At 42.5% G+C, this 21621-nt stretch overlaps 1 protein-coding gene across 1 annotated transcript in view; it reads left to right on the top strand.

Annotated features, from left to right (window-relative positions):
* The window catches only part of LOC144891982 (forkhead box protein H1-like), a 27283-nt gene extending 6047 nt beyond the window's left edge, over positions 1-21236 (top strand). Inside the window, exons 2-3 of the mRNA XM_078777108.1 lie at positions 18089-18176; positions 20316-21236. Of these exons, the coding sequence (XP_078633234.1) occupies positions 18089-18176; positions 20316-21236 (1009 nt within the window). The remainder of the gene's footprint in view (positions 1-18088; positions 18177-20315) is intronic.
* Positions 21237-21621: the final 385 nt, after the last annotated feature.

The raw sequence follows: 21621 nt of genomic DNA, 5'->3' as shown, positions 1-21621 counted from the left end.
GTGGTCACGGGGGGAGGTGGTCCGGCTGCTGTGGCATACGTTTTCTCCCCATCAGGACAATACTGCCGAGTGTGTCCATGTACACCACACCCGTAACAAATCAACCTCTCCGTTGCCGCAAAAATCCTGTGCTCACGTTTTGACGACTTAAAAACGAGAGAGACATTCAATTGCGTCAAACCATCCTTCAAAACAACATAACAAAACCGTCTAAACGTTTCGATATGCTTAAGCTTCCCGTCTGTGGTGCGAATGGAGGCTTGGATAATTCTCGACACCACAGTACCGTACTGACCGAGCTTCTGAAGAATTTCCTCATTAGACAGCGTCGGTAGAACGTTTGATAGTATTACCTTCGAGGCCGGAGTGTTCCATGGCGAAACCGGAACAAACTGGTCATTGCCCAAGGTGAGTCCGTTCTGCACGACGATGCGTGCGAAACGGACACGTGAAACGAAAACAACCACCTTGTGGTGCATTCGGGACGCTGCCCGTATGTTCTCACAACCGATCAATCCTCCGATTGCGAGGAGCGTCTCCTCCAGCGAGACATCTTCCGGTGGGACAAAACACATGCCGTGTTCATCTGTTAACCCCTCATCGGCGTCACGACCGGCATTACTTCGACTATTCTTGCTAGCCATTTGAAGTAACTAAACGAAAAAAATAACCAATAAATGGTACAAAGGTTTATAAAGCCGAAATAAATGAAAATAAACAACAACAACAATAACTGGGAAATAAATAAATAAATCCCGTTAACCACCTAAAGTGGATAACTCTAACCGTGCTGTCTCTCCCTCTCTCGCTCAGTAGACAAGACGATAGAAAGGGACACCGACACTCGGACAGCAGAAAGGACCAAAAGGTAGGAAGAAAGGAAAAAGCAACACGAGACACAGCACGTACCGCCAGTGACTGAGCAACAGACCTGGCAATCGCACGTGCGTGCTAAGCGAGCGGCAGCTGTGCAAAGTGGGAGGAGAGAGAGAGAGAGAGAGAGAGAGAGAGAGAGAGAGAGAGAGAGAGAGAGAGAGAGAGAGAGAGAGAGAGAGAGAGAGAGAGAGACGAGAGAGAGAGAGACGAGAGAGAGAGAGACGAGAGAGAGAGAGAGACGAGAGAGAGAGAGAGACGAGAGAGAGAGAGAGACGAGAGAGAGAGAGAGAGACGAGAGAGAGAGAGAGACGAGAGAGAGACGAGAGAGACGAGAGAGAGAGACGAGAGAGAAGAGAGAGAGAGAGAGAGAGAGAGAGAGAGAGAGAGAGAGAGAGAGACGAGAGAGAGAGAGAGAGAGACGAGAGAGAGAGAGAGAGACGAGAGAGAGAGAGAGAGAGAGAGCGAGACGAGAGAGAGAGAGACGAGAGAGAGAGAGAGAGAGAGAGAGAGACGAGAGAGAGACGAGAGAGAGAGAGACAGACAGACAGACAGACAGACTTTGACTTTTTAGTCCTTTTATTACAAAAGTATAAAGGTAACAATATACACGTTTTGCAATGAAATCAATAATGCCAAGAAAAAGAAGAAGAAGAAGTACCCAATGATCATCAAATAAGAAACATAATCAGTATCTCATAACAGTATTCTCAATTCGTTTTCGTTTTCGTTTTGTGGACCTCACAAAAACCACCAACACACCAAGTATCAACAAAGTTTTGAAAATTTCCGGCCTCGTTGGAAAGGGTAAATTCAAGTTTCAATCTTGCTGAGACTAATGCATTAAAAGACAACATGATATTGCAGTGCTCTATCGGTTTGCCAGATAGTTTGTCTTTTCTTGTCAAATAAACAGCAAGTTTCGCAGTTGCTATTAGGAAACTAAACAGTTTAGATGCAGGATCCTGTTTAGGAGCAAAACCAAAGACGAAATTTCTCAAAGAAAAAGTAACATGCATTTCGTGTGCAATATAATTCAACCAATGAAACAAAGGAAATAATCGGATACAGTCTATGAATGCATGAAACAAGTCCTCATTGACTGTACAGAAGGGACAACAAACAGATACAGGAGGAAAATGTCTCATAAACGTGTTGGAGGGAACAATCCAGTGGGCCAAACGCCACTGGAGATCACCTGTTCTTTTTGATATGGGCTCATGGCTTCCCAGATAGGTTCGGAGGGGGGTCCTCCGGGTAGCAGTCCTTTCCATCGGGTAACTCCATTTAACGAAGGGTTCCCATTTAACAGCTTGAGGCACATCTTATAGATGCCCTTGCTGTCCATTGTCTGGAAAAGCTTTGACCCATCGCTAACAGGGGGCAAATCATTTTGAATGGGTTCAACAATCAATTTAGGCACTGTTGGCTCATTTAGATCTTCTTCTGTACCTCGAGGCCAAGTTAGGCCAAGTTGCCGTCCCACCTGAATCATTTTCCTCAAGATTTTTGCAATCACCCTATGGGACCAAATCCCTGTCAGGTCTGCGATTTAACTTACGGATTTCCAACCATACCCTGAGTCATGTCGGAGATGCCGCACCTTCACGATACCAGCTGCTATAAAGTGTTGGCAAAAATCTCGACTCTTTGGAATGTCGGGAAAGAGAGGGTTATAGAACAAAGGCTCGTGTGCCAGCATTTTCGTGACATATGTGTCCGCCTGATGACTCACAGAAAGGCTCTGCCAGGCATTTAAGAGGCTTTGGTAAAAGGCAGGGAGAACCGATATGTCGACATGTTGGAGGTTCATTTGAAAGAGTTCAAACCCGTACCCAAGCCTACCCGCTCGCTGCAGCACAAGGCGTGCAGGCAGCCGGCCTGGCAGATCTTCCATGTAGAGGAGACGTTGAATGGACCGCAGCCGGAAGGCCATTAGGCGGGCTTTGATGTCGATGAGGTTGTGGCCACACTCAACCGAGGGGCGACATATCACATCGGGTCGTAGCCAGTGGTAGCCTCCCCAGAAGAAGTCCACCAGTTTGCCCTGGAGTGCTTTGAGTAGGGCCTCCGGCGGTTGCAGGCAGATGAACCTATGCCACAACATTGTGGCAACTAAGTTGTTGATCACTAGCACACGGCCCTTGAAGGACAAATGGGGTAAAACCCTTTTCCATCGGTTCAATCTTTCTCCCACTTGCTCAATTACCCCGTCCCAATTTCTCTGAGCATACTGTGGGGAACCAAGGAATATGCCCAAGTACTTAATTCCCTCACTTCCCTACAGCAGCCCTGCGGGGAGGGATGGGGGCGGCAGTGGTACAGGCTGAAGAAGGTTGCGATAAAGAGAGGGTATCCATAACGTCTTGCTCTTGTTCCAATTGATTTTTAAAGAGGAGGCAGAGTGAAACTTTGATAGGCACTCAACAAGGATATCAATATCATCCTTATCTTTTACAAAGATGCAGACGTCATCCGCATAAGCACATAGGGTTAGCGGTGCACTCATGGGAGAAAGTGCTATTCCAGAAATCTTCTTTCTCAGTAGATTGAGAAGAGGCTCTAAAGAAAGAGCAAACAATAAACCAGAGACTGGGCACCCTTGCCGAACCCCTCTCCGAACCTTGATGGGGGGGGGGGGGGGGCCAGCACATTATTAATCTTAATTAAACTAAATACATCTGTGTATAGCAAGGAAATGTAGGAACGAAAGTTTGCTCTGAGGCCGCATGCCTGTAACACATAATGCATAAACTTATGGTCAATACTGTCAAATGCCTTTTCAAGATCAAGCGACATCATTCCAAAGTCTTCTTTAACACGGTTACCATCAATGAGATCTCTGATTAAAGAAATATTATCATGGACGGATCTTCCAGGAACACAGTAACTCTGTTCTGGTAGTACTAGATCACCAATAACCTTTTTTAGTCGATTAGCTAGTACTTTTGAAAAAAGCTTGTAGTCCGTGCACAGCAGGGAGATCGGTCGCCAGTTCACCAAAAGTCGGGGATCTTCAGTTTTCGGGAGCAAGCACACTACGGCTCTTCTTAGACTCAGCGGCATTATACCAGTCTGTATAGAAGTGTCCAAAACATTCAGCAACTCAGGGCCTAAAAGGTCCCAGAATGTCAGAAAGAATTCGGGAGGTAGACCGTCAATACCCGGAGCTTTCCCTGAATCCATGGCAGCAAGAGCACAGGTTAGCTCAAGGAGGGTGATTGGTAGGTCAAGCTCCAACCGTTGAGCCTCAGTTAGGGAGGGGAAGTGAGAGGTTAAATCCATCATTGCATCATTACAAACAGTCTGCTCCTCAAAAAGTTTTGTAAAGAATTCAATAATGTTTAGTCTAACATCATCCTCATTGACAACAACGTTGCCTCTTGAGTCTAAAACAGAAGAGATTAGCCGTGATGGCTTGCTTAAAGATTCTAAATGAAAGAAAGACTTATTTGGGGTGTCTGATAATTTTACATTCTGTATTCTAAGTCTAATTAATGTACCGGCTGCTTTCTCTTGAACTAACTCCCTTAAAAGAGCTTTCTTTACAAGCAATAACCGGTAATTGGCGTCATTATTTTCATGAGCCAATTTACTCTCCAATTGTAGAATATCTAATTCCAACCGGGCCATTGTCATGTGCTTGTCGTTTGTGCTGTGTGATTGGAAACATTGACAAAAAACCCGAATTTGAGATTTCATGTTATCCCACCATATGCTGGATGAAGGAAAGGAGGATTTCTTTGCTACTAGACTTGCCCAGAAAACACGAAAGGCTTCTTTAAACATACTATCTTCTAGAAGTCTAACATTAAACTTCCAATAAGCGCTCCTATTTGCGGGTTGAGGAAAGGAAAGGTTTAGGGTTACCATATGATGGTCTGAAAACACAGAAGGGAAGAGATTTGAAGAAACTGCAGTATTTTTAAAAGGTACGTTGATGTACCATCTGTCAAGCCTTGCCAAGGATACTCGACTATTGGCGCATCGACACCAGGTGTACTGGGATGTGTTTGGGTGGTGCAACTGCCAAACATCCACGAAACCCATTGTGCTAAAAAAATTGGATAAGTGTACATGGGACTCAGGATGGGGTTCGACAGAGTTTCTGTCAATCGATGAGTCGAAGGTGCAATTAAAATCACCTCCGACACACACACAATGATCAAAATCAACCGATCTTAAGTGATTTATCATTGAGGTGAAGAAGGACTTACGCTCTACGCTATCACTTGGCGCATACACATTAAAAATGGTGTAATGGAAGTTGTGGCTTACTAGTTTAAGAGAGCTAAGCCGACCATTTATTACCTCCTGAAAATGGCATGACACACACACGAGGCCTGGCTTCAGCAAGAAGCCGATTCAAGCAGATGAAGCTGATAAATTGCTGAAATAGCATTGGCTCTTAAAAGGTTGATGCCAGTCATGTTCCACATTAGGTGTGATGTGAGTTTCTTGAAGTAAGATCACATCCACCTTTTTCCGTTGAAATATGTTTTTTACTTGAACCTGGCGGAGGTGGCTAGCACCACCACCGTTAATATTTAAAGTTGCAAGTTTTATAGTTTTCATCCTGTATTGATGAAATCAGCCTGTGGCTGGGAACACTCTACACCTGCACGTGTGATGAATTTTCTTAACCTGTGGTATTGTGACTTATTCAGGTCAAATTGTTCAGGCGTTTTAATTATGGATTTTGCAGTATGGATGAATGCAACCAAATCGTCAAAATAGTCTTTAATGACTATGTTACGCTGTCTGTACGTTTCGGCTAGAAACGACACGATGTGTTGGGGGGGTATCTGTGACTGAGATGCTGATGACTGTGACAGCTCAGTCACTTCCACCTCGTCCTCAGACTCTGACAAGTCTGATAATGTCCTACCTGGATCTTGGGCCTTACTTGCAGCTCTCACGAGCTCCTCTGGAGGCATCTCCTGAGATTTCGTTGGGTACTCTGGTACACACTCACGAGCAGACTGGTGCTTACTTTCTTTATGTGTGCGTTGGCAAATGGCTGCAGATCTCTGCGTAGCCGGAGTTACGATTTCTGTTTGTAAGACAGAGCAATTTGTTTGGTCACCAGTCCGCTCAGCTACTGGAGGGGGGACCGGTAAGGCTTCGTGTTCAGGCTCAAAAATGGCCGTATTGTTCGGATCAATGCAGGCTTCACTCTCAGAGCCTGGGAAATCAGTAACATCCTCTTTTCCACTTTGACGTTCGATATTTTCGTTTGCTGTAGACGTTTTGCCCTCTTTTGCAGAGACAATGTCTCTGCCCAAGACAGCCTTCTTTATCGCACCATCAGGGCTATTTGTTAGTGGTGCTTTCCGTTTTTTGGTCAGTACGGCAGGTTCTTCATTCATGGGTTCGCCAGTAGTACTAGCATCACCAAGTGCCATCTCACTGGGTTTGGGTAGCATCGGGGCATCGGGAAGCACAGTCGGGGCGTCGGGAAGCACAGTCGTGGCGTCGGGAAGCACAGTCGGGGCGTCGGGAAGCACAGTCGGGGCGTCGGGAAGCACAGTCGTGGCATCGGGAAGCACAGTCGGGGCTTCGGGTAGCACGGTTGGGGCTTCGGGTAGCACAGTTGGGGCTTCGGGAAGTATAGTCGGGACCTCGGGAAGCACAGTTGGGACATCAGGAAGCACAGTCGGGGCATCGGGAAGCACGGTCGGGGCTTCAGGTAGCACGGTTTGAGTGTCAGGAAGCATGGTTTGAGCGTCGGGGAGCACGGTCGGGGCGTGAGGAAGCATGGTCGAGGTGTGAGGAAGCACGGTCGAGGTGTGAGGAAGCACGGTCGAGGCGTGAGGAAGCACGGTCGAGGCGTGAGGAAGCACGGTCTAGGCGTGAGGAAGCACGGTCGGGGCGTTTTCTTTTTTACAGCCCACATCGGTGTGTCCCAATTTGCCGCACTTCGTACAAGATGCTTTGGGACAAAACCTTTTAACGTGTCCGAAGGCTCCACAAAGGAAGCACGTTAAGGTGCCTGACGAAGCGTACATTTGATATTGACGATCATTTACCGAAATTTGAAACGAGATGTTTAGTCCTGTATCGTCGCCGCGATCAGGAAGCACCATGAATACTTGTCTCCGGAAACTCATAACATGTTTCACTCGTTCATCCCGACATCCCAGGGGAATCATCGAGATTCGGGAAACAACAGTTCCATACCGGGTCAGAACAGCCATTAACTTATCATCTGTGATAAACGGAGCGACATTTGAAATAATTACTTTTATCGCCGGTGTGTCCATCGGGGAAACCATGACGAACTGCCCACCTTTCAATGACAGACCGGTACTAACAACATCATGCACGAACTTCTCGTCCGACACGAAAACGACAAACTTCTGGTTCATCCGCGACGCGGCGCGGACATTTTCATCGCCGATAACATTCCCTACAGCGAGGATAATGTCCTCGGTAGGAACACCTTCGGGAGGGACACACACGAAAGCATGCTTCCTTGTTAGGGTTTCAAACCCTTCCTGCCGTGCACGAACACTCGCCATAATGGCAATGTCTCACCTTTCCACCTTGACCAGGCGGAAAGGACACGAAATAAATAAAGTCGAAATGAAATAATAAATAATAAAGTTCTCACGACGCGAGTAAGGTAAACAGCACCGACGGAGCAGGGAAACTGAACCGAACGGGTCTGCTCTCACCTTTTGGCTCTTCTCTCACTCTCTCTGTCTCAAGGGAGGGAAAAGAGGGACAGGTGGTAACGAAGGACATGACAAAAGCACGATGGGGAAAAAAAGGAATGGGGGGGGGGGGGGGGAACAACACAAGCACAGAGCTACAGCACACAAACACGAGTGCACGCCATCTTGCCACGCCCAACACACGAACGGCCAGCAGGGGGCGAGAGAGAGAGAGAGAGAGAGAGAGAGAGAGGCAGATTCTTTCTCCTCTTTATCGAACCTTCTCGCTCTGACATCACACCGACATCACCCCAACCAATCGCCACGTTCCACTCCATCGCTCCATGGTCGGCTCGACGAATGATGAAGCTCGGGGCGTGGTCTGCCGGCCACGATAGTTTCCAAGCCACTCGTCCCACTCTGGGGGTGTGGCCTTGTTCCTTAGTCGGTTGGTGGGGCAAGGTTAGTTGCCTGTCAGTTACAAACCTTTAGAGGCAGGGTTTAATTGGGAATGTTTCCGATCCAATTGGGAATGTTTGGCACTGTCGTTAATGGTTGTTGGTTAATTGCGGTGGTCGTTGTTGGTTAATGGATGGCAGTTTTTATTTCTGGCCTTGTTATAAAAACGTAGGGAAAACTTACATGGGGGAGCAATCACACTGGGGAAATTCTCTTTCAGCCCTACCTAATTAGCATGTCTTCACCTCCCGTGTGAAGAACACATAAACAACCTTAAGCTCAGAGTTTTTTTTCTTACTTATGTACATCGAAATGTCTACCGACTCGCACGCGGTCCGTGATAATTTATACAATCCTATCTCGATGGCATGTCATTCCTACCCCCCAGAAACGTAACATTATTATAATGGAGCAAACATAAATGGCTATGTATGCAACATGTATTTGTGACCAAAACGTCTACTTCTTCAAACATACTGTATATAAAACCGAAAAATGCATCTGTGGAGCAATGAGGTGGTGAAGCCGCGTGACTATATCTATTAATAATTACATACTGTTTGAACCTCGGTTGCATTCTGTCTATTAGTTACAAACTATTGGAATATATCTTTTGACCCTTTACACTGCTGAGACCCATTAGACCTTTGAAGACCCTTTAAGTCCCCCAAGACACTTAAGACCTCAAAGATGGCTAAAGACCCAAAATATCCAGATAACCCAAAATATCCTGATGACCCAAAAGACCCCAAATACCTTTGAATACCTAGAAGACCCAAATACCCCAAAGAGCCAAAATATCCAAAATATCAAAAATATCAAAAATATCAAAAATATCAAAAATATCCTGAAGATCCAAAAGACTCCAAAAACTCCAAATACCCTTAAAGACACTGAAGACCCAAAAAAAACCAAAAGACCCAAAATACCCTGAAGACCCAAAAGACCCCAAAGACCCAAAGTACCCCAAAGATCCAAAAGACCCAAAATGTCCCAAAGACCCAAAGACCCAAAATACCATGAAGATCCCAAAGACCCTTAAAGAGCCTGAAGATCCAAAATACCCCAAAGACACAAAAGACCCAGTCGATCCAAAAGACCCAAAGATCCAAAATATCCAAAAGATCAAAAATACGTGAAGACACAAAAGACCCAAAAGTCTCCAATTACTCAAAACAAGCCAAAGACCTAAAATACCCAAAATACCCCGAAGACCCAAAAGACGATGGACACTCTAAAAGACCCCAAAAATTCAAAAGACCCCAAAGATCCTTAAAGTCCCAGAGGACCCAAAATACCCTGAAGACCCAAAAGAGCCTGAAGCTCCCAAAGACAAAAAATACCCCAAAATACCCAAAAGACCCCAAATATCCAAAACACAACATACCCCGAAGACCCCTGAAGACCCAAAATACCCAGAAGACCAAAAAAGACCCCGAAACCCAAAATACCCAAAAGAGCATGAAGACCCAAAAGCCCCAGGAGCTCCCAAAGACACAAAAGACCCCACAATACCCAAAATACCCCAAAGATGCAAAAGACCCAAACACTCCAAAGAACCAAAAGACCCCAAATATCCAAAAGACCCAACATACCCTGAAGACCCATGAAGACCCAAAATACCCTGAAGACCAAAAAGACCCCAAAACCCAAGAGACCCAAAAGAGCATGAAGACCAAAAACACCCTGATGACCAAAAAGTCCCAGAAGCTCCCATAGACACAAAAGACCCCAAAATACCCCCAAATACCCAAAAGATCCAAAAGACCCAAAATACCCCAAAGACCCAAAATACCACAAATATCCAAAAGACCCAAAATACCCTGAAGACCCCCAAAGACCCTTAAAGACATGAAGACCCATAACACCCCCAAAGACCCAGAAGACCCAAAATACGCCAAATATCCAAAATACCCCGAAGACACAAATGACCCAAAATACCGCAAATACCCAAAACACCTCAAAGACCCCAAAAATCTAAAACACCTAAATACCCTGAAGACCCAAAAAGACCATGGAGACCCTAAAAGACCCTGAAGATTCAAAAGACCCCAAATACCCTTGAAGACCCAGAGGACCCAAAAGACCCTGAAGAACCAAATTAACCTGAAGACCCAAAACACCCCGATGACCCAAAAGCCCCAGAAGCTCCCAAAGACATAAAAGACCCCCAAAACACCCCAAAGACCCAAAAGACCCTGAAGACCCCAAAAACCCTAAAGACCCAAAACACCCTGAAGACCCTGAAGACTCTGAAGACCATGAAGACCCAAAAGACCCTTAAAGACCCAAAAATACATTGAGGATCTAAAATACCCCAAAGACGCAGATGACCCAGAAAACCCAAAAGACCCAGAGGACCAAAAGATCCTGAAGACCCTTAAAGACCCAAAAGGCTCTGAAGACCCAAAAGACCCATAGGATACTTTAGACCTTTTGAACCACTTGGCCCTTTTTTGATTACAAATAAATTACAAACAAGTACAGATACATTCAAATTATACCGCCCCCATGCCAAATAAATAAATAACATCCTCCTTCGGTGCCCAGCGATACCGCTGTGCAGCACATAGAGACGGTATGGTATTGGGAAGGAGAGGTGTGCAATAATTGATTGATCAATTGCATAATTAAAATAAATAAATAATAATCGTAAAATAATTTCTTAATCAATTGGCTAATAGCATACCTCAACCACCAGTGTTTCATCCAAAGCTGTAACTTTTTGAAAATTAATTAAATAAGTCATTAATCGAAAAAATTAAATAATTTCATGATTAATTGACTAATCAATAAATGATTAATTGATTATTCAATAAATCAAAAATATCCTTTATAGCCACATCACTTGGTCACTCTCATGTCCAAATATCAGCTTCCTAGCTCAAAGGATGGCTGAGATATTGCGCAGATGAGAAAGAAAATATATGTGATTAATAACGAAAATAAATAAATAACAATCATAAAATAATTCAATCATTAATCAATTGGCTAATATAATCCCTAAATCACCACCGTTTCATCTGAATCTGTAACCGAATCTTTAGCTCTTACACGAGCCTCGATTCTGTATACAAAAAAAAAAAAAATTTTAAAAAAAAAAGCAATTAAGTCATTAATCGAAGAATTAAATAATGAATCGATTAATTGAGTAATCAATAAATAAAAAATACCCTTTACAGCAAAATTCCTTGGTCATTGTCAAGTCCAAATATCAGCTTCCTAGCTCAAAAGGTGCCTGAGATAATGCCCAGAAGAGAAAGGAAATATATAAGTACTTAATTAATCGATAATATTAAATTAATTAATCAATTAATTAATCAAAAAACAAAATATACCGTTTTTGCCAAAGCACATGCTCACTATTGTGCCAAAATTTCAGCTTCCTAGCTCAAAGGATGGCTGAGATATCGCTCAGACAAACAAGAAAGAAAGAAAGAAAGGAAGAAAGAAAGAAAACAAGAAAACAAGAAACCGGAGTGAAAACTGAGTACTCCCTTTCAGCGCTCGTCATCACCGGGCCCCCTTAGGTGCCCCCTTCGGTGCCGGGCGATGACGTCATGCAGCACGTTGAGATGGAATAGGAAAGGAGCGGTGTACAATAAATAATATCACCAATATTACAAATAAATTTGTACAAAAGAAATGTTTGCATTATGATTGGTGTAAATCATGACAACACAGCAACTCAAGTTCAGTCAGCTCAGTTAAAACAAACCCGTGCCTCTGCAACGATGCATGGTGAAGTGAGTGGAGCGAGTCGATCCACGCTCGTGCCCATAATTGCGCATCTCTATCATTGTGCATTTCTATCATGTACATTGTCCTCAGAAAGTATTCACACCCCTTGACTTTTTCACATTTTGTTGTGTTACAGCCTGAATTCAAAATGGATTAAACTGATAATTTTTGGTCACGGATCTACACATAATACCCCATAATGTCAAAGTAAAAAAATTTAAAAACATTTTTACAAAATAGTTAAGAATGAAAGACAGAAATATCAAATTTACATAAGTAAGTCTTCAACCCCCTGAGTCTTCTTCGTAGAAGCACCTTTGGCAGGGATTAGAGCTCCAAGTCTTCTTGGGTTTGTCTGTATCAGCTTTGCACCTCTGGATTTGGGGAGTTTCTCCCATTCTTACTTGCAGATTTGCTCATAGTCAGGGCCCTTAGGGATATTTTGGGGCCGTTTGGTTCAAATTCTTCCAAAAGCACCAAATTTGGCCCAGATATTGCCCATGCCATACTCTTTCGATTTTTTACGGGCGCCAAGACGGGCGCCCCCCCACCCCCCCTTAGGGGGCCCCATATTGGCGAAATACTAAATGGCCGCCACCCGGATTAGAGGAAAATCAGTTAAATAACCAAAAGGGTTGGAATCATGTATGATACCACTTTTTAGGGGTTTTCGAGGTCGAGGAATCCAATTATGATGTTATTTTGATGATTCGAGGTCAAGGTCAACCCTCAAGGTCATCTTAAAGGTCATTTTTGAGTCAAACATGTCGGTTTTTGAGGTTTTTTGTCAAGATTTACGCGAGGTTCACCATTTTATGTTTCTGGGTTGGGTAATCGAACTCTGACCTTATTTTTGACAATTAGAGGAAATATTTACATGTCTATTTCCTAATTTTCAGGCATATGCAGTTCATCAGTCTAATTACAAAGGTACGGATTTTGATGTTTTATGAACTGTATGCCATATCCTTGTGTTTAATTTTTGTGCGATCATGATCCGGGTTCATGTATACATGATTGTATACATGTCATAAATATGACGTCATATGTCATGTGACCTGGCGGCCATATTGGATTTTATGAAAACCTTAAAAATGGATCCCTTCCTTCATTTTTCGATCGATTCATTTTGAACTTTGACCACTTATAGTACGCCATGTGATTGGATGCATATCCTAATTATGACGTCATAGGTCAGGTGACATGGCGGGATGGACCGGTATGGTCCCCGGATCATACCGCCCTTGGCGCCCGTCAAAAATCGAAAGAGTATGGCATGGGCAACATCTGCGCCAAATTTGATGCTTTTGGAAGAATTTGAGCCAAAATATCCCTGAGGGCCCTGACTATCAAGCTCTGTCAAGTTGGAAGGGGGCGTCGGTGAACAACAATATTCAAGTGTTTCCACAGATTCGCAATGGGATTCAAGTCTGGGCTTTGGACGGGCCACTTAAGGACTTTCACATTCTTGTTCTGAAGCCATTCCAGTGTTGCTTTGGCTGTATGATTGGGGTCATTGTTCTGTTTGAACGTAAATCTTTGCTGCAGTCTGAAGTCTTTTGCACTCTTAAGCAGGTTCTCCTCAAGGATTTGCCTGCATTTGGCTCCATTAATTGTTCCCTCTATTCTTGCAATGCTCCCAGTCCCTGCCACTGAAAAGCATCCCCATAGCATGATGCTGCCACCACCATGCTTCACACACAGCAGGGATGGTGTTCGATGGGTGATGAGTTGTGCTCGGTTTCTGCCAGACATAGCGTTTTACACTCAGGCCAAAGAGTTCAATTTTCGTCTCATCAGATCACAGAATATTTTACTTCATGCTCTCTGAGTCTTTCACGTGCCTTTTTGCAAACTCCAGGCATGTTGTCCTGTGCCTTTTTTCAGGAGTAGCTTCAGTTTGGCCACCTTCCCATAAAACCTAGATTTGTGAAGCGCTGCAGAGACTGTTTTCCTTCCGAAAGGTTCTCCCATCTAAGCCAAGGAAATTTGCAGTTCTTTCAGAGTGGTCATTGGGTTCTCCGACACCTCCCTGACCAAGGTCCTTCCTGTCTGGTTGCTCAGTTTGGTCGGACGGCCAGCTCTAGGAAGAGTCTGGGTAGTTCCACATTATTTCCATTTCCTAATGATGGAGCTCTCTGTGCTCTTGGGAACTTTCAACACTCTAGAAATTGTTTTATACCCTTCCCCAGATGTATGCCTCCTCACAATTCTATCTTGGAGTTATACGGACAGTTCTTTGGACTTCATGGTAGAGTTTCTGCTCTGACATGCACTGTCAACTATGTGACCTTATCTCGAAAGGTGTGTTTCTTTCTTATTCATGTCCAATCAAAGGAATTGGCCATAGGTGGACTACAATCAAGTTGTAGAGACACCTCAAGGATGGTCAAAGGAAATTGGATGCACCTGAGCTCAATTTGAAGTGTCATAGCAAAGGGGTTGAATACTTATTGACTCAAGATATTTCAGCTTTTCATTTTAAAATTATTTTGTGAAAAAAAATCTCTACTTTGACATTATGGGGTGTTATGTGTATTTTTGATCAAATTTTTGATCAGTGACAAAAAATTAGTTTATTCTATTTTGAATTCAGGCTGTAAAAACATAATTTGAAAAAGGTCAAGGGGTGTGAATACTTTCTGAAGGCCCTGTACCCTATTATGTATATATCTCTTTGATCAAGTATCTCTATTTTCATGTATCTCTCTCCTTGTGCATATCTATCATTGTGAATATGTACCATTGTGAATGTCAATGTCTATCTCAAATAATTTTGCATCTCTATTATGTAAATCTCATTATGAATCTCAATGATTGTGCATTTTATTGTACATCTCCTTTATCATACATCTCATTTATTGTGCATCTTCATGATCATGCATCTGGATGATTGTGCATCTCTTTGCTTCTGCATATCTATTGTCACGCATCTCTATTAGTGTACATTTCTATTATCGTGAATCTCTTGTTGTGCACATCTCGTCGTGTGCCTCTCGCCATGTGCCTCTCGTCATGCATCTATTGCCCTGCATCTATTGCCCTGCTTCTCTCATCGTGCATCTCTTGCCATGCTTCTCTTGCCGTGCATCTCTCGTGCATCTCTCGTCGTGCTTCTCATGCAGTGCTTTTCTTGCCATGCATCACTCGTCGTGCTTCTCTTACCGTACATCTCTCGCCGTGCATTTCTTGATGTGCATCTCTGCATCTCTTGTCATGCATCTCTCGTCGTGCTTCTCTTGCCATGCATTTCTCGTTGTGCACCACTCGCTTTGATCTCTGCATCTCTTGTCATTCTTCTCTTGCCGTGCATCTCTGATGATCTCTCTGTTTATGCTCCCCTACAATCGTGGATGTATACTATCCCGCACATCTTTGATTGTGTTCCTCTATGATTGTGTGTCTCAATCATCATGGATCTTTATTATCGGCCATCTTTTTGATTGTGCATCTCAAGAATCATGGATCTTTATTATCAGCCATCCTTTTGATTGTGTCTCAATCATCATGGATCTTTATTATCGGCCATCTTTTTGATTGTGTGTCTCAATCATCATGGATCTTTATTATCGGCCATCTTTTTGATTGTGTGTCTCAATAATCATGGATCTTTATTATCGGCCATCCTTTTGATTGTGTGTCTCAATCATCATGGATCCTGATAATCGGCCATATTTTTAATTGTGCATCTATATCATCATGGATCTTTATAATCGGCCATATTTTTGATTGTGCGTTTCAATCATCATGGATCTTTATCATAGGCCTTATTTTGATTGTGCCTCTACCATCACATATGTTGGTAATCTGCCATATTTTTGATTGTGCATCTCATTTCACGAGCCTCGATTCAGTATACAAAAAAAAAAAAAAAATCGTCATGGATCTTTATAATCGGCCATATTTTTGATTGTGCATCTCAATCATCATGGATCTTTATAATTGCCATATTTTTGATTGTGCGTCTCTATCATCATGGATCTTTATAATCGGCCATCTTTTTGATTCTGCATCTATATCATCATGGATCTTTATAATCGGCCATATTTTTGATTGTGCATCTAAATCATCATGGATCTTTATAATCGGTCATCTTTTTGATTGTGCATCTCAATCATCAGGGATCTTTATAATTGCCATATTTTTGATTGTGCATCTCTATCATCATGGATCTTTATCATCGGCCATCTTTTTGATTCTGCATCTAAATCATCATGGATCTTTATAATCGGTCATCTTTTTGATTGTGCATCTCAATCATCAGGGATCTTTATAATTGCCATATTTTTGATTGTGCATCTCTATCATCATGGATCTTTATCATCGGCCATATTTTTGATTCTGCATCTATATCATCACGTATCTTTGTAATCGGCCATATTTTTGATTGCGCGTCTCAATCATCATGGATCTTTATAATAGGCCATATTTTTGTTTGTGCATCTCAATCATCATGGATCTTTATAATCGGCCATATTTTAGATTGTGCATCTCTATCATCACGAGTCTTTAGATTCGGCCATATTTTAAAGTGTGCATCTCAATCATCATGGATCTTTGTCATCGGCCATATTTTTGATTGTGCATATCTATCATCATGGATCTTTATCATCGGCCATCTTTTTGATTGTGCGTCTCAATCATCATGGATCTTTATAATCTGCCATATATTTGATTGTGCGTCTCTATCATCACGTATCTTTATAATCGGCCATATTTTTGATTGTGCGTCTCAATCATCATGGATCTTCATCATAGGCCTTATTTTGATTGTGCCTCTACCATCACGTATCTTGGTAATCTGCCATATATTTGATTATGTGTCTCAATCATCATGGATCTTTATAATCGGCTATATTTTTGATTGCGCCTCTCAATCATCATGGATCTTTATAATCGGCCATATTTTTAATTGTGCATCTCTATGGTCACGTATTTTTATGATTGCCCATCTTTTTGATTGTGCATCTCAATTGTCATGGATCTTTATAATCGGCCATATTTTTGATTATGCGTCTCAATCATCAAGTATCTTTATAATCAGCAATATTTTTGATTGTGCGTCTCAATCATCATGGAATCTTTTTAATCGGCCATATTTTTGATTGTGTGTCTCTATCATCCTGGATCTTTATAATTGGCCATATTTTGATTGTGCATCTCAATTGTCATGGATATTTATAATCGGCCATATTTTTGATTGTGCATATCTATCATCAAGTATCTTTATAATCAGCAATAGTTTTTGATTGTGCCTCTACCATCACGTATCTTTATAATCAGCTATATTTTCGATTGTGCATCTCAATCATCATGGATCTTTATAATCAGCTATATTTTCGATTGTGCATCTCTATCATCACGTGTCTTTATCATCGGCCATATTTTAAATTGTGCATCTCCATGGTCACGTATTTTTATAATTGCCCATCTTTTTGATTGTGCATCTCAATCGTCATGTTTCTTTATAATCGGCCATATTTTAAATTGTGCATCTCCATGGTCACGTATTTTTATAATTGCCCATCTTTTTGATTGCGCATCTCAATCGTCATGTTTCTTTATAATCGGCCATATATTTTTGATTGTGCGTCTCAATCATCAGGGATCTTTATAATCAGCAATATTTTTGATCGTGTGTCTCAATCATCATAGATCTTTATAATCAGCCATATTTTTGATTGTGCATCTCTATCATCACGTGTCTTTATAATCGGCCATATTTTAAATTGTGCGTCTCAATCATCATGGATCTTTATAATTGCCATATTTTTGATTGTGCATCTATCATCATGGATCTTTATCATCGGCCATCTTTTTGATTGTGCGTCTATATCATCATGGATCTTTATAGTCGGCCATATTTTTGATTGTGCGTCTCTATCATCACGTATCTTTGTAATTGGCCATATTTTTGATTGTGCGTCGCAATCATCATGGATCTTTTTAATCGGCCATATTTTTGATTGTGCATCTATCATCATGGATCTTTATCATCGGCCATCTTTTTGATTGTGCGTCTATATCATCATGGATCTTTATAGTCGGCCATATTTTTGATTGTGTGTCTCTATCATCACGTATCTTTGTAATTGGCCATATTTTTGATTGTGCGTCGCAATCATCATGGATCTTTTTAATCGGCCATATTTTTGATTGTGTATCTCAATCATCATGGATCTTTATAATCGGCCATATTTTTGATTATGCATCTATCTATATTAGATGTCATTTTTATCATGATTCATACAGCATTACACCTGTCTCTTTGTCTGAATTCTGGTTACTTCTCTTAACATTTAAAGTGGGATAATTGACTTATGCAATGATAATTATGTTGGGGTTGTGCAGATATTGAGAAGCATGGCGCCGGTGTTCATTGGATCCTACAGGGGATGGCGAGATTCAGTTCGACATAACCTGACAGCGAACAAGTGTTTCTACAAGGTACAGAATGTGTGATCATGTTGTACAGGGGTATAGTGGGATCATGTGGAGCAGATAGGGATATAATGTGATAATTTGGCACAGAGAGGGAAAGAGTGTGATCATGTTGTGCAGGGAGGGATAGAGTGTGATCATGTTGTGCAGGGATAGAGTGTGATTATGTTGCATGGGGATGGAGTGTGATCGTGTTGTGCAAGGATAAAGTGTGATCATGTTGTGCAGGGATAAAGTGTGGTCATGTTGTGTAGGGAGTGATTGAGTGTGATTATGTTGTGTAGGGAGTGATAGAGTGTGATCATGTTGCACAGGGATGGAGTGTGATCATGTTGTGGAGAGATAAAGTGTGATTATGTTGCACAAGGATAGAGTATGATCATGTTGCACAAGGATGGAGTGTGATCATGTTGCACAAGGATAGAGTGTGATCATGTTGTGCAAGGATAGAGTGTGATCCTGTTGTGTATGGAGTGATTGAGTGTGATTATGTTGCATGGGAATGGAGTGTGATCATGTTGTGCATGGATAAAGTGTGATCATGTTGTGCAGGGATAAAGTGTGATCATGTTGTGTAGGGAGTGATTGAGTGTGATTATGTTGTGTAGGGAGTGATAGAGTGTGATCATGTTGCACAGGGATGGAGTGTGATCATGTTGTGCAAGGATAGAGTGTGATCATGTTGCACAAGGATGGAGTGTGATCATGTTGCACAAGGATAGAGTGTGATCATGTTGTGCAAGGATAGAGTGTGATCATGTTGCAGAGGGATAGAGTGTGATCATGTTGTGCAGGGATAAAGTGTGATCATGTTGTGGAGGTATCGAGTGTGATCAGTGTGATCATGTTGCACAAGGATAGAGTGTGATCATGTTGCAGAGGGATAGAGTGTGATCATGTTGCACAAGGATAGCGCGTGATCATGTTGTGCAGGGATAAAGTGTGATCATGTTGTGGAGGTATCGAGTGTGATCATGTTGTGGAAGTATAGAGTGTGATCTGTGTGATCATGTTGCACAAGGATAAAGTGTGATCATGTTGCACAAGGATAGAGTGTGATCATGTTGCATAGGGATAAAGTGTGATTATGTTGTGGAGGTATAGAGTGTGATCAGTGTGATCATGTTGTGCAGGGATAAAGTGTGATCATGTTGTGGAGGTATCGAGTGTGATCATGTTGCAAAAGGATAAAGTGTGATCATGTTGCACAGGGATAAAGTGTGATCATGTTGCATAGGGATAGAGTGTGATTATGTTGTGGAGGGATAGAGTGTGATCATCTTGCATAGGGATAGAGTGTGATCATGTTGTGGAGGGATAGAGTGTGATCATCTTGCATAGGGATAGAGTGTGATCATGTTGTGGAGGGATAGAGTGTGATCATCTTGCTTCGGGATAGAGTGTGATCATGTTGTGGAGGGATAGAGTGTGATCATGTTGTGGAGGGATAGAGTGTGATCATGTTGTGGAGGGATAGAGTGTGATCATCTTGCATAGGGATAGATTGTGATCATGTTGTGGAGGGATAGAGTGTGATCATTTTGCTTCGGGATAGAGTGTGATCATGTTGTGGAGGGATAGAGTTTGATTATGTTCTGGAGGGATAGAGGGTGATCATCTTGCATAGGGATAGAGTGTGATCATGTTGTGGAGGGATAGAGTGTGATCATCTTGCATAGGGATATAGTGTTATCATGTTGTGCAGGGATGGAATGTGATCAGTGTGATCATGTGCAGGGATAGAGTGTGATCATAGAGTGTGATCTTGGGACATGTTACAAGTCAAAGACCAACAACTCCCTTTTGTCAAGATCTGTAGAGATGGATTCAGCAGCAATTTTATGACAATATAACAATGACTTAAAATATTTATATTAGTTAAGGCCTAGGGATACCAATTTACCTGACACCAAGTCTCTTTTGATCAATTTCCTTTCTTCTTCACCACAGCAACAGGTAAACAAAATTTGTATACATAAAATGGAGAAATTGAAATTTTAATGACTGTTATTGCTGATATTCCTAACACCCATTAGTTGATTCCTCTAGCCCATTCAATATCCATTTCCTTACCTGATGCATAGTTTCTCATTTGAAAGGCATAATAAGATTTTTTTGAGTTGCATCACCTGGTATTTGTTTCAGGTACTGAAAGACCCAAGCAAGCCACAGTGTAAGGGCAATTATTGGGCAGTCGATGTGCATTTGATTCCAAGGGAAATGCTACGCAGGCAGAGAACAACGACAATGTCTCACGGATCACCGGCCACACAGCCTTGTGACCTGGCACCTTTTCTGGGCATAGACCGAGCACCTTCACCTCCATCATCTTCCTCCAGCTGCTCCAGCTCTTCAACATCTAGTCCCGGCCCCTTGTCATCTGACTGCCCATTCAATATTGACTCACTTCTGAAATCAAGGACAGTTCCAGCTGCTGCCAGGACATCACCGGATGATTTGAACCTTCCAGAATGTTCCTTAGTTTCTTCCCTGCCACAGCCAGCATTGGTATTACCAGCTCAACAACACCTCTCAGTACCCTCTTTGTCTTACTGGTCAAACTCATCACCAGGCTTTGGTCTGGGCCTTATTTTGCCTTCTTCTGGTACGCGAGGCCACCACAAAGACTCCAGGTCTTCCCAAGGCTCTGGCGAGGTGGACACAGTTGCTCAAAAGCCCCTGCAATGGGAACTTCCAGCAGCACATTCCAAAGTGACACCCCCAAATGTGGTGTTAAATCGAGGCTTGTCACCATTATCTTACCTGCCTCATGCTTGGCCTCCAGAATTACCGCTTGACCTATCAAGTGTTGCCTGTCACAACCAGCAATGCTTTTCTGTGGTCGCTCCTTCCATTCTTGACTATGAAACGGCTTACGGCGGTGCTCCGCCAAACAAGAGTGTATTTGATGCAATGGCAGTCGCCATTGGCGACTGTGAACCTGGCATCCACAGACTTGTAGGTCGAGGCCATAATGTGGCGTCAGAGTTTGTGGTGAACGGATCTGAATTGGGTTCCAGCTTGACCTCTAGTGGTGGTTGTTCCTCTCAGAAAATGTCATGGTAATGCATCCGAGATGGAATTAACACATTGCCATCGATTGTGCTGCTTAAACATTTGTTTCTGTTTGAAATCCATTCTTTACATACAAATATAAGTCTGTTTCATGATGTCATCACGTATTTTGATAAATGTAAGAAATCCATGTCTTGCAAAGTGTGCATTTATAAAAGTGAGGACTGTTATTATTTGAAAAGCATACATGTCGCAAGGCCTCAGTGAAACGGCACTAGGTAGAGCGCATACCTCCGCCCGGCTGAACATTTTATGTTTTCTATCCACTGATAGGCTGGATCTGGATTCGGACCTGAACCAAAATCTAATTCGCTTGTTCTTGTCACCGCACCAACTCGTCCACCACGTTTATTCATAATTCGTTCATAATATTTTT

Source organism: Myxine glutinosa, chromosome 5 (assembly GCF_964187855.1).
Source record: "Myxine glutinosa chromosome 5, kmMyxGlut1.1, whole genome shotgun sequence".
NCBI lineage: Eukaryota > Metazoa > Chordata > Myxini > Myxiniformes > Myxinidae > Myxine > Myxine glutinosa.
The sequence above is the reverse complement of the archived record's forward strand: the minus strand, read 5'-3'. Positions and strand labels throughout refer to the sequence as shown.